This window comes from Peromyscus californicus, unplaced genomic scaffold (assembly GCF_007827085.1).
Source record: "Peromyscus californicus insignis strain IS unplaced genomic scaffold, ASM782708v3 Scaffold_1__1_contigs__length_55948999, whole genome shotgun sequence".
Classification (NCBI taxonomy): Eukaryota; Metazoa; Chordata; class Mammalia; order Rodentia; family Cricetidae; genus Peromyscus; species Peromyscus californicus.
This window is the reverse complement of record NW_026294492.1, coordinates 38,809,192-38,825,088: the sequence shown is the minus strand read 5'-3', so window position 1 is coordinate 38,825,088 and position 15,897 is coordinate 38,809,192. Positions and strand designations below refer to the sequence as shown.

Sequence of the window (15,897 nt, the reverse complement as noted above, 5' to 3'; positions counted from 1 at the left end):
TATTTGTTCAGTCTATGTGGCAGATACAAAGACCCATAGCATAATTGTTCTGAGCTATGATTTTGAATTCTACAGTGCTGCACGAAGTGGTGATATAAAGAAATGTCTGGCTAAATATCCTTTCTACAAAAAGAAGTCCTGGATACACCAGCAGGTGTTCTATCTTGCTAAGTATGAGACAGTGATTTGTGAGTGTTCTACCCTGACAAACATTGCTCAAAACTAAGTAATCAACCCTTAATCATCTACAGGTTTTATGTTTTACCAGCCTTTTACAGTATCAAGTAAACCTCAGGGTAGGTACTATATGGCCCACATGAGTGAACATTTAGTCACAGCTGGTGGTGTTTTGAGGCTGTGGAAACTTCAGGGTATGGGGTCTTGCTGGAGGAAGCAGTCCCTGGGGAGGACCTCATGGTAACAGCCCTGCTAGTCCCTGCAGGTCTCCTGCCTCCTACCTGCAGATGCGATGTCACCAGCTCCACGGGCCTCACTGCCACGGACCCACCACGGCAGATGTATCTCCTCACACCATGAGCCAAATACAGCATTAGACATTCCAAAGTGAACAGGGGAAAGACCATGAGGCCTGAACCCCACACACAGAACTCCAGGCAAGTGAGGAATGCTCAGAGGGGGAGAAATGGTCCTCCCCAGGGAAGAGCACACCAACCAGTTGGTGACCCAATACCAATGGTCAGCCCTGAACACATACATGAGTAACATTACACAGACTGAGAGCGGCGGTGGGAACCCTCCTGGAGTAAGTACCCTGACACCAAGGAGAAAGGAGAGACGGGATGTCACCAGTGGACTGAAGCCAGCTCCTGAAGGCTTCAATCCCAGTTTGCACTCCCATTGTATACTGTCAACACAAGTGGGGCAGTTCTTATAGAGGTATACATGGCCGTTGGCAGGTTGTGAAGGACAACCACCCATGGTACGGCAGTTCTCCAGGTCACTCTGTCCCGGGGAGCAGGTGACGTCATGCTTGGAAAAAAGGCAGTACAAGCAGTACTTTAAGTAAATCACTAAACAGATCAATAAATCAGTATCTAATAACTGGTCTTTTCTTCCTTACTCTGCTTCATGAGCAGGCTATACTTAGGGATATATTCACATGTAACAATAATTAATGAAAAATGAGGCCACGAATGTGGAAGAGAGCAAAGAGTGGTGTTTACGAGGGCTTGAGGGAGGAAGGGAAGAGAGAAATGATGTAATTACATTATAATCTCAAAAACAGGGCTGGAGAGATGGCTCAGAGGTTAAGAGCACTGGCTGCTCTTCCAGAGGACCTGAGTTCAATTCCCAGCACCCACATGGTGGCTCACAACCATCTGTAATGAGACCTGGTGCCCTCTTCTGGTGTGCAGGGATGCATGTAGGCAGAACACTGTGTACATAATAAATAAATCTTTTTTAAAAAAAATCTCAAAAATAAAATAATGAAAAACTACACCTCCTCTCCATTTAATTGCTTCCTGTAAGCCATCTGGTCACAGATAAGGAAACTGTCTAATACAGGTGTTGGACAGAATCAGTGCTCAGGGCTGGGGCGTGGCTCGGGGTAACGCGGTCTGCTGCCTGCCAACCTGAGTTCAACCTCCAGGGTCCACGGGAGAAGGAAAGTCTCACTCCCACAGGCCGCCCTCTGACCTTTCCAGCTGTGCCACAGCATGAACACTCCCCACCAAATCAAAAGGATAAAGCTTTTCTTTTATAAGTCAGTACTCAAAAAACTTGGGTAACAAAGTATGTGTGCGTGTGTGTGTGTGTGTGTGTGTGTGTGTGTGTTGAAAGCCAGAAGAGAACTGTTTAGGGGAGGGAAGACACCGGGGGGCGAGGAAGGCGCTGGGGATAAGAGGGGAATGGGGGGGAACACAATCAAAGTAGAATGACAGATGTGTAAGAAATACCACAACGAAACCACTGCTTTGTATCTAAAGTAAAAATTGAAAACAACTTGGGAGGGTTTAAAAGACAGTGCGTGACCCACTCACTCACCATAATGCTGAACAGTGTTTTAAATATTGTACAGACGGTTCAACTGGAGAAAACTTGGGGAAAGATATTGGGTGATGGTGAAAAAAAGTAAAACACTGTTTTAAAAAAGAAAAAATGAAAGCCCTTAAGGTTTGGGGACGTAGCACATTGGCAGAGTGGCTGCCTACCATGCCTGGGACCCTGGTTCAACCCTAGCCTCCCCCACCCCCCCCCACCGCCACACACACACACGGACAGACCTTATCCTCCACAATCCTTTTACAGATCCATTTTCTGGTCACTTTTTCAAAGGAGCACATTCCAGGGCTGAACTGAGGCTGGGCTAAGCCGAGCACACTGACCTTCCCTGCTCCGTTCGTTAGAGCCATTGCTGACGACAGGACGCAGTCATTAGTGGTTACCAGCTTCTGGGTTGCTGTTGGAAGCTCATGCTCTATGGAGGCCTTCTGACTGTAATGTTTGGAAATGTCTGTAAGAAAACCAATGAGATGCAAACATTACTATTTACATACCAGTCGCACGCCGCTAGCCAGCCTGCTCCATTCTCACAGCTAGACTTCCAGGTTTACTAAGTGCATTTGAAAGCAATGATCCCAAGTATCAAGACTGTGCTGTACCAGCTGGCCACAAAGTGAATAGGAAGTGGTGTGTGTGTGTGTGTGTGTGTGTGTGTGCATGTGCACACGTGTCTGTATGAGTACATGCACACATGTGTGTACAGGTGCACAAAGAGGCAGAAGAGGGTATTGGAGTCCATGAAGCTGGAATCACAAGCATTTGTGGGCCACCTGATGTGGGTGCTGGGATTCCACTGGTCCTCATGATGAGCAGTAAGTGCTCTTAACCACTGAAAAAACCTCTCCAGCCCCTGTATGCAGCTCTTAGTACAGTTCTCTATTCAGAGAAAAGTGACAGAGACTTTCTCTATCCCTCAGCCAACTTTCCATCTTTTTTTTTTTTTTTTTTTTTTTTTTTTTTTTTTGGTTTTTTGAGACAGGGTTTCTCTGCGTAGCTTTGCGCCTTTCCTGGATCTCGCGCCGTAGACCAGGCTGGCCTCGAACTCACAGAGATCCACCTGCCTCTGCCTCCCGAGTGCTGGGATTAAAGGCGTGCGCCACCACCACCCGGCCAACTTTCCATCTTATGTAAGTGTTTTTGTTTCAGTACTAAGGATCAAAACCAGCCCAGCAAGCTCTACCTCTGAGCTCTTAGTATTACCTTTCAGTCGTCACTATGAAGGTACCAACAGATTGGCACATTACTATTATATTTAATGTTTGAAAATAAATGATTCTCTTCTACATATTCATATGATATCCAAGTACGTAAAAATTCAGTCAACATGTGGTACAAAACTTGCAAGCCCCTAAAGCAGACATTTTCTTGCTTCATTGACTGAAAATCTGACTCAACAGTTCGCTGAAACCATGGATACACACCCCCCTGGTAGGCCGTCTTGGTCGGTGGTACTTCTGGTGCCTATGACACAGGTGCAACCCTGAGAACTAGGCCATCGTGGTGGGCTACATTCTACCAGGCTGCTGTCTTCTCCTCACTGGATCCAAAGGCTTTTCCTATTCAGGGTCTATTCTGACATCCAATTTTAATTCCAAAAAAGCCCACAGGAATGACATGACCTAAACCATAGGCTTTTTTCCTTGTATACTCCTTGGTCTCCTATGAGGCTACTTGCATCAGAGCTCCCAAACGAAAAGCAAATAATCCCCCCACACACAACACTATCAAAAGATAGATTCACTTGCATTTTACCTAACTCTGTGTGTGCGTGTGCGTGTGCGTGTGTGTGTGTGTGTACATCCATAGCATGTATGTGGAGATCAAGTGACTGTCTGAAGCAGTAGACAATGCTCTCCTATTATCATGTGGGTCCTAGGAATCAAACTCAGTTCTGGAGATGAACATTTCTACCCACTGAACCACCTTGCTGGCCCTTATTTACATTTTAATTCTACACAAAAAACACATTTTGATAACTCCTGTGGTGGTTTGAAAGAAAATGACCACCAGAGGGAGTGGCAGTATTAGGAGGTAAGGCCTTGTTGGAGGAAGTGTGTCGCTGTGGGGGTGGGCTTTGAGGTCTCCTATGCTCAAGCCACACCCAGTATCTCAGTTCACTTCCTGTTGCCTGCAGATCAAGATGTAAGATTCCCAGCTCCTGCTCCAGCACCATGTCGACCTGCATGCTGCCATGTCCCACCATGATGATAATGGACTGAACCTCCAAACTGTGAGCAAGTCCCAATTAAATGTTTTCTTTATAAGAGTGCCGTGCTCATGGTGTCTCTTCACAGCAATAGAAACCCTGACTAAGACAACTCCCATGCTTTTTTTTATACTAACAATATACCAACCCAACTACCTATAAACTTTCCTCCCCGCGTCCAAATCAGACCAAGCAATTATTATTCCTGGAACAGCAGGACGGTATAAAGTTGCAACAAAAGTTGTCTTAATGCCGGGCGGTGGTGGCGCACGCCTTTAATCCCAGCACTCGGGAGGCAGAGCCAGGCGGATCTCTGTGAGTTCGAGGCCAGCCTGGACTACCAAGTGAGTTCCAGGAAAGGCGCAAAGCTACACAGAGAAACCCTGTCTCGAAAAACCAAAAAAAAAAAAAAAAAAAAAAAAGTTGTCTTAAAAACCAAGGTTCCCCTGGGCAGCGGTGGCACACGCCTTTAATCCCAGCACTCGGGAGGCAGAGGCAGGCAGATCTCTGTGAGTTCGAGGCCAGCCTGGTCTTCAGAGTTCCAGGACAGGCACCAAAGCTACAGAGAAATCCTGTCTCAAAAACAAACAAACAAACAAAAAACCCAAGGTTCCACCAGGCCTTGTGGTGCAGGCCTGTAATTCCATACTCAGGAGGCTGAGGCAGGATCACAAACTTGAAGCCAACCTAGGCTACGGGTGAGATCCTGACCAAAATAAAAAATAAAAATACCTAAACAACAACAAAAAGATGCTTCTGCTAATGCCTGTTAATACACACTCTGCATTCTCACGACACCACAGTCTTCCAAGCTAGGTAAGGAGGCAGGTTAAAACTGTAACCCTAGCAACGAGGCCCTATAATCACTTCCCAGCATCCTTCACGTTTCCCATTTTCTTTTTTATGTTCATTTTCAAGAGCAGAAAGAAGTTTGAAAATGTCATACTGAAACTCATTATTTGGCACACTAAATTAAAAACTAGAAATAAGGAAAAGGAAAAGAAACAAGTGGCAACACAAAGGGCCGAGGAGGTCCTGACTCTCCCACAATCTCTCGCCAAACCAGAAAAACGGCACGCTTTGTCCTGGGCCACTCGGCAGCATCCTGACCTCAGGAAATGTACAAACAAAGCATGCTAATGTTTCTAAATCTTTTCGGGTCCTTAGGATGTAACTGCTGAATCAGAATAGGAATAAAAATAAAGATATTATGACATGCCAATCTTGAGGGGGCATTAATTATACCTCTACACATTATTATTTTTATTATTATTTTTACTTTTTTACAGTGCTCTTTTTTTTAATTATTTATTTATTTATGATGTATACAGTGCACATATCCCTGAAGGCCAGAAGAGGGCACCATATGGTTGCTGGGAATTGAACTCAGGACCTTTGGAAGAGCAAGCGGTGCTCTTCACCTCTGAGCCATCTCTCCAGCCCCTACCCCTACACATTATACAAAACACTTCTACATGAAAAAACTATTTCCTGTAAAATTAGTCACTAACTTCAACAGTGCAGTGAGCCGTCCAGGCACCTGGGCCGATGCCCTTCCAACAGTTCCTGCACCTTCCCCCCTTCCCACATTTCAGAAGGGAAAGCGGGAGGGGACAGGGCTTCTGGAAGCAACACAGAGCTACGGATTGATTTCAACTCAGAGTCGCTCAAGAAGTGTAAGAAAAGCCTTAAAAGGCTTGGGAGGCAGAGGCAGGTGGATCTCTGTGAGCTTAAGGGCAGCCTGGTCTACAAAGTGAGTTCTAGGATGGCTAAGGCTACACCGAGATACCCTTTCTCAAAAAACTAAAAAAAAAAGGCTTCCCTCCCAACTCTTTAGTCAACTATGTTCTTAAAAGCACAGAACCAAATAAAAATTGAGTAAGACCTTAAAATAGAGATTTATTTATTTCTTGACACAGGCACTGTCTATGTAGAGCAGGCTGGTCAAGAACTCAGAGATCTTCCTGCCTCTGCCTCTCAGCGCTGGAATTAAAGGTGTGAGCCATCACTCCTGAAACTTTTATTCCTTAAAGTTATGCTCAACAAGACCAGATTTAAAACAGGCATTTTAAATACCAAAATATGAGCTTGGAAAGTAGCTCAGTGTCAGAACACTTAAATATAACGTACAAGGTCCAGGGTTCGATCCCCAGCACTGAGCAATGACAAAACAAAACGAAAACCGTGGACAGTAGGGGAATGCTGGGCAGGTGGTGCATGGCCACAGCCCCGGCCTTCCAGAGGCAGAGGCAGGAAGATCACAGGCTAGCTTGAACTACATAGAGCTCCAGGTAGCCAAGACTACCCAGTGAGACTGTCTCAAAGAGATAAACAAACAAACCTTCACAGGTAACGGTGCACTAGTATACTCTTTCTAGACACACTGGCCTCCGTTCCCTTATTTCCTTCATGCTGCAGCCCTACCAAGTGTAACAGGTTTTGCCGAGTGCCCCTGAACAGCATGTCTGGTGTGCCCCCACCACCCCACCCGGGGTCAGATCCGGTGAAGCTCTGAGCAAAAGGCCGACCCCCCTTCAGCACCACGTTCACTTTCAGAAGAGAAGCGAATGGAAGAGCAGAAGGCCGCACTGTGCACGTCCACGTACACCAAGTGCTGCTAAGCCTTTTCTGGGTCTGTAACCCTTGGCAGGCAGATCTGAAAAGTGAAGTTTTCCTCGGACTCAGGTTCTGGTTCAAGGCTCACCTTTCATGACGTCATGAAACCCATGAAGAGCAGCGCCAAGGTTTGTTAAGACGGAAGTGTAGTTTGCCCGAAGGAGCCTATCTGGGTCTGTACCTGGAAAAACCAGACACAAGACGTATGAGCATTTCCCCCAAAGCTGACTGCCCACCTTCTTCCATGTTCTGGGGACCACAGAGAATGAAGTCTGTTATAACATGTCAGAAAGAATGGTTTTCCAAGCCTTTGCATATACATTCACGAATGGTGGTAGGGAATACAGGCACATCTAACTGATAGGCATCTCTCGGCACACATTTTTAATGATTAAGAAGCCAAAGGGAAGCCAGTAAAACGGCTCAGTGGATGAAGGCATTGCCATCAAGCTGGGGACCTGAGCTTGAACCCAGAATCCTGGAGAGTGGAGAAAACTGATTCCCACAAGTTATTTTCTGACCTCCACAGTGTGGCAGAAGTATGCCTACCCCCTACCCCCTCATACACAAACGCATAACTACATCTATCCTGCACATGCACACACACCCTACACTGAACTCACACACACACTAAGAGAAAAATCAGTAACAACTCAGAAGAAACAGCACAAGTCTGTGACGAGTGAGCCAAGGCATCCCCTCACTAGCTCAGTGCAGCAGAAACCCCACTCCCAACAGACACAGCCCAGCACACAGCCGTCCGTCTCCTCTTTCTCCCAGCCAATGGCTGCTGAGGCCAAGTTCTGATCAAGTATGGCCAAGAAGTGGGGAGGGGTTCCTTCCCTCACCTAAGCCCCAACTTCTGAGACCGCGACTCTGCCTTGAACAAGGGCTGCTGAGAATGTGTGGTCCTTGTCACCACTGCCGTGGCTCATCAACATGAGTTCCACACTGAAAGAGGCGAGCCAAAAGACCCGATGTGGCTGTGACACTACTGTGCCCAACACGTGTACCGTGGCTCTGAGAGTTAGCTCTAGGGAGGAGCAGCCTTAGGTTCGGGCCTTTTCTCAAGGGAAATGATTTCACTTGCAATACGTGAGAAGTTCAAGCTGTGGCTCTCAAGGAGAGAGAGAGAAGAAACGGCCAATTCATTAAACTAAACTACAGGCTGTGAAAAGGAACAGGCCTCCTGGGGTCCAAATTACAAACACTAACCTCAAAAATGCTACGAGCTAGTTAAATGTTACAACTCAGAAGGCAGGCGTCTGTATTTAATGCAATCAGCCTCTGAGTGATGCCTGCCCCAAGGCCTTCAGAAAAGCCCAGAGCAATTATCCAGCAATGCAAGGAGCTTAAGCCAGGGTCTGAGTAGGGAAGGCGAGGGTAAAGGAGGGCCCTTCAAACCACAGCTCTGAAAAAACTACATTCTTAAAGAAATAACACGCTCGTGGATCAGAAGACCAAAGGTGGCCATGCTCTGTATGTTTCCCGGGCTACTGTAACAAAGTACCACGAATAAGAAACTTACATTGTAGAAACCGACAAGCCAATGCTACAATTCATATAAGGGATCCCGAACAACTGAAACAATCTTGAAAAGCAAGAAAGGAGAGAACTGTCACCTCCTCATCTCAACTTTCTACAAAACGACAGTCATCAAGATGGTGGGTGCTGGCCCAGGAGACAGTAGATGGGGACAACCGCTCCGGGTCCAGGAGTAAACTCATCACATACGGCCAGCTGGCGTTCAAGGAGGGTGCAAGCCCATTTAACAGAAAGAACTGTCGGCAAATGGACTGGGGGCTGGGCAGTCTCAGGAAAGGACGGGCCAGCCCCTCACCTTCCACCACACACACAAATGAACTCAAAATGGATCACAGACCCGAGTGCAACAATACAACTGTAAAACTCTTAGAAGAAAACAATTCTTCTCAACTTCGGAATTGATTAAGGGGGTTTTAACATATGAAAGGAAAAGCATGGCGCCCCCCAACAGAAAGAAAATAACAGGTCAACAGATAATTGGGTTTCATCAAAGTTAGAAACTTCTGTGCTTCAAAGGATGCTGTAGGCAAAGTGAGAACGAAGCAGAAGAAAATGCCGTCAATCAGATCCAACAAGAGACCTGACTGTGGAACGTAGAGAGAACTATTATTTATAACTCAATAACAGGAAGTCAAACAACCCAACTGAAAGTGAGGAAGAGATCCGAACAGATTTTTCACTAAAGGAAATAAACCAACAGGCCAAGGGGCATCTGGCACATCTGGACAGAGGCAAGGGCCAATCAAACACTGTGAGTCACTTCAGAGCCACTAGGAGGCCAACGTCAAGTCCTGTGACAACCGAAGTTAGTGAGGACATGGGGAGTTTAACTCTCACACACAGCAGCAGGGAAGCAAAAAACGGTGCTTTGGAAAACAGCCTCAGTAACTCCTCAAACAGTTCAATACCGTTACCTTATGATCCAGCATGTATACGCCTAGGTACAGATGTGTGCCCCCAGGCCCCAAAGAATGAAAAGATAAGTCCATATAAAAGCTTAAACATTAATATCTGTAGCATCCTTATTCTTAATAGTCAAACAATCCAAATTTTTGATGGATATACATATACTATTTGGTAAATGTAAACAATGGAATAGTATTCTGCAATAAAAAGAACGGAGTATGGATACATGCTATATTTTGCATCAATCTTGTAAGCTTTATTGCATGAAAGCAAGAAAACACACCAAACTACATATAATGGTACCATTTATGAATCTGGTAAATCTGGAGACAGGAAACGGAAAAGTAGCTGCTTAGGGCTAGAGACAGGAGGAATGGCAGAATAGGAAGCCATAGTTAAAGAATAAAGGGTTTCTTCAGGTGACGGGAATGGTTTAAAATGGCCTGTCCTGAAGGCACACATCAGTGAGTGGACAGAAAGCTACTGGTTTGGACTTTAAATGGGTAAGATGTACAGTAGGTAACTGAGAATAAAAAAGACAAAAACCAAGCATTTTTATGCTATCATTTATATGCTGGAATAGAAGTTCCCTCCCTCCCTCCCTGTACAGCCAAAGCTGGCCTTGAACTTGGGAAACTGCCTCAGCTTCCTGAGTTCTGAGAACACAGATGTGACCCTAGACCTAACTAAAACCATGGATGTCTTTAAAACATCATTAAACTGAGGTCCATTCAATTTCCTCAGTGTCTTTCTCTAATTAGGTGAAAAGGAAACAATGGGTATCTTTAACAAAGGGTCACGATGCCCCCTGCGGATTCCACAGTCAAGTGGCAGTCACCAACAGTCGTGACTCACCCTTCTCCACTTAAAAAAAAGAGAAGAGGAGTTTACATTCAATGCATGTTAGTGACGAAGACTTGACCTTAACTTCGAAACACAACCTTCAACCTCCTTTACTCCTTAATTCCATTACCTCTGCTCACTGAATTCCAGATCTTATGCCCTGCTCACTCTCCCACACTAAACCATGTCCCTTTTCCAGCTCCTTGTCCTCTTGAGTCCTTCCAACTGAGTCCCGAGCAGCAGTCTTACTTACTGGGCAGGGCCAGGAGGGTGATGTATGTCTGCAGCTTCTCAAACATGGCCGTCATCCGCTTCATGTCCTGGGACAGCTCCAGGTTCCTGGCTCTCAGTGCAGGTGTGCAAAGGGAAGATTCACATTCTTCTTCTAAACTAGGAATGTCAGGGTTTCAAAGTGAGCATCCTGGATGACTTTCTTTTCCTTTTTTTTTTTTCAAATAAAAGATTCATTTTTGTGTGTCTAAATGTTTTATATATATATATATATATATATATATATAAAATTTTTTTATTTGTCTAAATGTTTTGCTTGCATATATGTCTGTGTACCATTCGCATGTCTGGTTCCTGAGGAGGCCAGAAAAGGGCACTGTACCCCTTGGAGCTAGTGTTACAGATGGCGGGGAGCTGCCTTAGGGATGCTAAAAATCAAACCCAGGTGCTCTGGAAGAACAGAACGTGCCCTTAAACACTGAGTCACCTCTCCGGCATGAAAGCAGAATATTTTGAAGTATTAAAGTTATTTTTTCAAAAAATTATTTGTATGTGTGTGCGCGCATGTGTCCGTGGGCCGCAGCACAGACACGGAAGTCAGAGGACAACCTGCAGGAGCCGGTTCTCGCCCTCCACCCTGAGAATCTCCACAGGCCTGGCAGCAGGAGTCTCCCTGGACCATACTGAAAATTCTTAAAATAGGGACGCTTGTCTCACTCAGTTTCTCACAGAGGCTTCTCAGAAGACTTAAAGCCAAACAGTTCCAAGAAACAAAAGCAAAACTGTCCCATTTCCCTATGGATTTGGGTGAAAACTGGTAACAAAACAACGGAACTCCAAGAAAAGCTGTGAAGAAGGAAGGGGGCTGGCTCTGGAGGGTCCCCAGCAGGGCACAAGTGCTGTGCTGAGCCAGGGTCAGTGACAACACAGCAGATGGAGTGGCTGGAGACTGTGTGTGAACCGAGTGCTCAAATGAGTGAGTTGGGTAGTTCAGTAATAAACACAGAACCTCTACTGGGGAAATCCTTAAATCATTTATAGAAGATAGTCCATTTAACTGAATTCCTAAAGGGAGTTAATTAAACAAAAACTGGCATTACTGCTACTATAGGCTCTAATGTCAAATAAATACTTGATATCGTGATGACAGGCATACTTTACTGTTCTCAACTTCAAGTGGGTACCTTAACTCTAAAGTTGTTTTGAAAAAGAGGACTCTTAATAGTGTTTAACAATTGTAGTAATCAAGTAAAAAGGTTAATATAAAACTAGAAAAATGCCAAGCATGGTGTGTGCCTGCAATCCCACCATCAAAAGGCTGAGGCAGGATGAGGAGCTTCAGGTGGGCCTGTGCTAGCCAAACTCTGTCCTCACCCCCAAAACAAAGCAGAAGAAACCTAGAAAAGTTAACACAGAAACAGGATTTCATCTATCTAGTTCCCTCGTCTCCTCTGCTTTAGGACGGCTCCACTCAACCCTGCTCTCCTTCAGGCCTGCTGCTCACAGTGGCCATTTGACAAAAGGTGGGCCAGCAGGACAGCTCGGCAGGTAAGGGCATTTGCCACCAAGAGAAAGGATTTAGCAAATGCTTTAAAATAAAATTATACAAATCCAGATGTGCACCCCTTTAATCCCAGCTCTCAGGAGGCTGAGGCAGGTGGAGCTCTATAAGTTCAAAGTAAGCCTGGTCTACTTAGCAAGCTCTAGGCCAACCAAGACTACATAGTCAGACCTTGTCTCAAAACAAACAAACAAACAAACAGTATTAAAACTTCCAAGCAATTTTATCAAATTCCCAGTACACTTTTATGCCTTTCTAGAAATGTAAGGTAGAATTAAAAATATTAATGCTGAATATTTAAGGTGGAATATTAGAGGTTTTGGAGTGATATAGCCTAGAGATCCAGAGCAGATAAAGATTTTTATTTTATAATTTAAATGTCTCCAATAATAAAAATAAAAAGATATCATTCTAAGGATACCTAAGGATTAAGATTCAAATGCAGAAGTTAAATATTCTAACTCCTATCCAGACATTAACAACAATAAAACAAAAACAAAAACAAAACCCCCAAACCACAATGTTTCTTCCAAAAACTGTGCCATTCCCAATTCTTGAAAACACTGATTATGACCTTATGCAGACAAAGGGCTACTGGAACCACAGCTGATTGACATTACTCAACCATATGACAGAAGGTCCAGACAGATGCAAGACACCCTGTTACTATTTGATTAACTCCAGAACAGGTCAGGTCCCACCCGCAGCTCCCCAAGCTCCCTGGCCTCCACGGAATGAATACCTTTTTAACTGATAGGGAAGGATCTTCCTAAGGAAGCGTACGTAGGAAGTTAAGTGGTCTGAAAACATTTTCAATTTCACAGTTGTCTCCTGGATAAAAACATAATTCCACAGTTAAAAGTGCTACCTGGCAATGAGAGCCTGAGTTTCCCACAATAAAACAGGGGGGAAAATTACCAGGACGGTCACAGTATCCTCAGTAATACTCTCGAAGACATGCAGCATTCCTTCCTCAAGGGGGCGGACGTAGGACGCGTTTTCATGAAGGTATTGGGAGAACTGAATAGGAAGAGAAGCGTTTGAATTAATTCCACGGAAAACAAGCGTCAGCACTCAGGAGGGGGACTCGCTGACTTCACACTGAAATTTTGAACACACTTCTGGAAAACCCCTCTAAAGCCCCAGATAAAATTCCCCGTCCCCATCCCAATTCAAATCAAGGAAGCAGAGGGGGGTGACAGTGAACAAGCAGGCAGCTGAGGGGACAGGTGACAGCCAGCACAGCACCCTGAAGAGCGAGCGCAGGGGCCCTGCACACTGGCCGCTCTGCAGGGACCCCAGTGAGGAAAAAACAGAAGGTTGGCGGGCTTTGTACTATGCACCTCAGTTTTCCAAAGCAGCCCACCAGGCAGCTTCTTGTTTACTGCATACACTGTTCAGGGTTAACAAATGCCAGAATGTAAGCAAGGTGAGTTAAAATGTTCATTATCATCACTGATGCCATAGCATGCAAACAGAGTCAGGGACTGCGGCTACAGCCCGGGCCACAGGGTGTGCTTGGTCTGTGTGAGGTTGGGGTGTGTGTAGGGGGGCGGGGAGAAATCCCAACATTGGAGGGTGCAAATCTCTATATTCTGGACAATTTAGAAGCAAAAGGGTAAGACGCATTGAAGAAATGTCCCAGCCAGCTGCGTATTTCCTAATGGCTCAAGTTTGGGCTTCTGCAGATAGACATGTACTGTCCTCTACAAGATGCAGGTGACCCTGTGCAACACATGGTAACGCTGTCCTCCTGCACAGCTCAAGCAGCTGGGCTCCACTGCCCACAGCTCAAGCAGCTGGGCTCCACTGCCCACAGTTCAAGCAGCCGGGCTCCACTGCCCACAGCTCAAGCAGCCGGGCTCCACTGCCCACAGCTCAAGCAGCTGGGCTCCACTGCCCACAGCTCTGAAATCGGAGTTCCCAGCTGCTTTAAGAGTCTAGAAACAGTTTACCCCTTTGGCCATCTTCTAGCAAAAGGTTTCCAGACCTTCAACACTGGAGACTTTGTAGAAAAATCAGAGGGACTTTCATAGGCTAAAGCACTGAAGACGAAATACTGAGAAATACATGAAGTCTTCAAAAGAATGAGGTGCTCTGGACAAATTAGAATTACAAAAGCTATTTTTATGAGGCTCAGTAGATTTGTGCACTCACTGAAATGGATGAAAACCAAGCCGCCGAGGCACAAGAATGGTGGTGGCTAACTTCTACCGAGTGCTCACTATACGCCAGGCACTCTGGTAAATGATTATGGCTAACTTCTACCGAGTGCTCACTAAATGCCAGGCACTTTGGTAAATGGTAATGGCTAACTTCTTCCAAGTGCTCACTACACGCCAGGCACTCTGGTAAATGGTAATGGCTAACTTCTTTCGAGTGCTCACTACAAGCCAGGCACTCTGGTAATGGTTATGGCTAACTTCTTTCGAGTGCTCACTACATGCCAGGCACTCTGGTAATGGTTATGGCTAACTTCTTTCGAGTGCTCACTACACGCCAGGCACTCTGGTACTTCTTCGTTACCTGTGTATATCTGTGACATGGGCAAGTCCCTCTCCCAATTCAAAGCAGAGGGATTAAACAAGTCTCCCAAGGGGACACAGCTACAAAGTGTCCTAAGAAGTCCAACTTCAGAGTCCAAGTCTTGGCCACCTACTAGGCACTTTGGGTACCTGTAGACATGAGCATATCCAACCACTAGAACTACAAAGCTAGGCACCAAACAAACAAACAAACAAACAAAACAACAACAACAAAAAGCTAGGAAGAGTCAGATTAAGTAGAAAAGCATGGCTGATCACAGGTCACATTATCAAGCTCTCAGAGGACACATCTGTAACAAGATCCCTCAGCTTCCCTTGTATGTGAGCTGGCCTCCAAGCTGACCTCAGTGACGCCCATTCTTGCTTTTGCATGCTACCCACTCATATTGTTTCAGGGTTAGTCTGTGTGACCAATAACACAACAGGCATGACAAATGGGACTAGCCAAGTGTCCCCAGAGACTATGGCTTCCACGTCTTTTGAGCCAAGCTCTCTGAGGGATGTTAGGTGTCATGTCATGAGAACGTCAGCCTAAAGAGAAGGGCACATGAGGAACAGGCTCCTGGGCACCAGCCAGCACTAACTTACCAGGCCTGTGAATAAACAAATCTGAGCCCCTCAGAAGTCCATCCCTCCGCAGACCCGGGGACATCGTGTGTGTAACCCTATGAGAAGTCAGGAGTCGCAACTCCCTAGGCAGCTGGTCCCTGAATTCCTAACCACAGAAACCAGGAGATAGCCAGTGTCTACTGTTTCAAACTACTAAGTCCCGGGTAGCTTACTGTCCAGTTATACAAAATGAATATACTCATTAGCATTTCAGCTTTACAGTTAAATAAAATTTTACACAGGGTGGTGATGGCACACCTTTGATTCCAGCACTCAGAGGCAGGAGGATCTCTGTGAGTTGGAAGCCAGTCTGCTCTACAGAGTTTCAGGACAGCCAGGGCTGTTACACAGAGAAACCCTGTCTCAAAATAACAACAACAACATAATAATAATAATAAATTTTGCAGGTGTCCTTAAATCCTTTTTAGAGTTCCTTGGGTAAGGAGGCAAACTCTTTCAGTCAAAAGAAAGCACAGGGATTGAGGAAAGTAACGTGCAAAGCTCTTCTCCCCTCAGTCAAGGCCCACAGACCCTGAAAAGCTGCCACACTCAACGCTCTGCCTTTCCCACCAGACGCCCGAGCAGAAGGAAAGAGCAGGCCAACTGCTGGCTGTTTGGCCCCATGACAGGGTCACAGCAACTACAGACAAGACAGAAACATGCCAGCGAATTACCCCTCCGGCAACAAAACAAAACTTCCACTCTGCCAAGCGCTGTCAAAAAGCCGCCCAGGCCACAGGGAAGGCCTCTGCCTTGGCCGGCCTCAGGGGCCTCCGAAAACAGCCACTTTGCTGTCCTGATTTTCCTCC

The 15,897-nt window shown here is 45.7% G+C and overlaps 1 protein-coding gene across 1 annotated transcript in view; it reads right to left on the bottom strand.

Moving 5' to 3' along the window:
* Positions 1-15,897, bottom strand: part of Ppp1r21 (protein phosphatase 1 regulatory subunit 21) — a 67,481-nt gene that overhangs the window by 26,212 nt on the left and 25,372 nt on the right. Inside the window, exons 10-14 of the mRNA XM_052746527.1 lie at positions 12,852-12,953; positions 12,676-12,764; positions 10,395-10,531; positions 6,936-7,028; positions 2,349-2,476 (exon numbers count right to left, since the gene is read on the bottom strand). Of these exons, the coding sequence (XP_052602487.1) occupies positions 2,349-2,476; positions 6,936-7,028; positions 10,395-10,531; positions 12,676-12,764; positions 12,852-12,953 (549 nt within the window). The remainder of the gene's footprint in view (positions 1-2,348; positions 2,477-6,935; positions 7,029-10,394; positions 10,532-12,675; positions 12,765-12,851; positions 12,954-15,897) is intronic.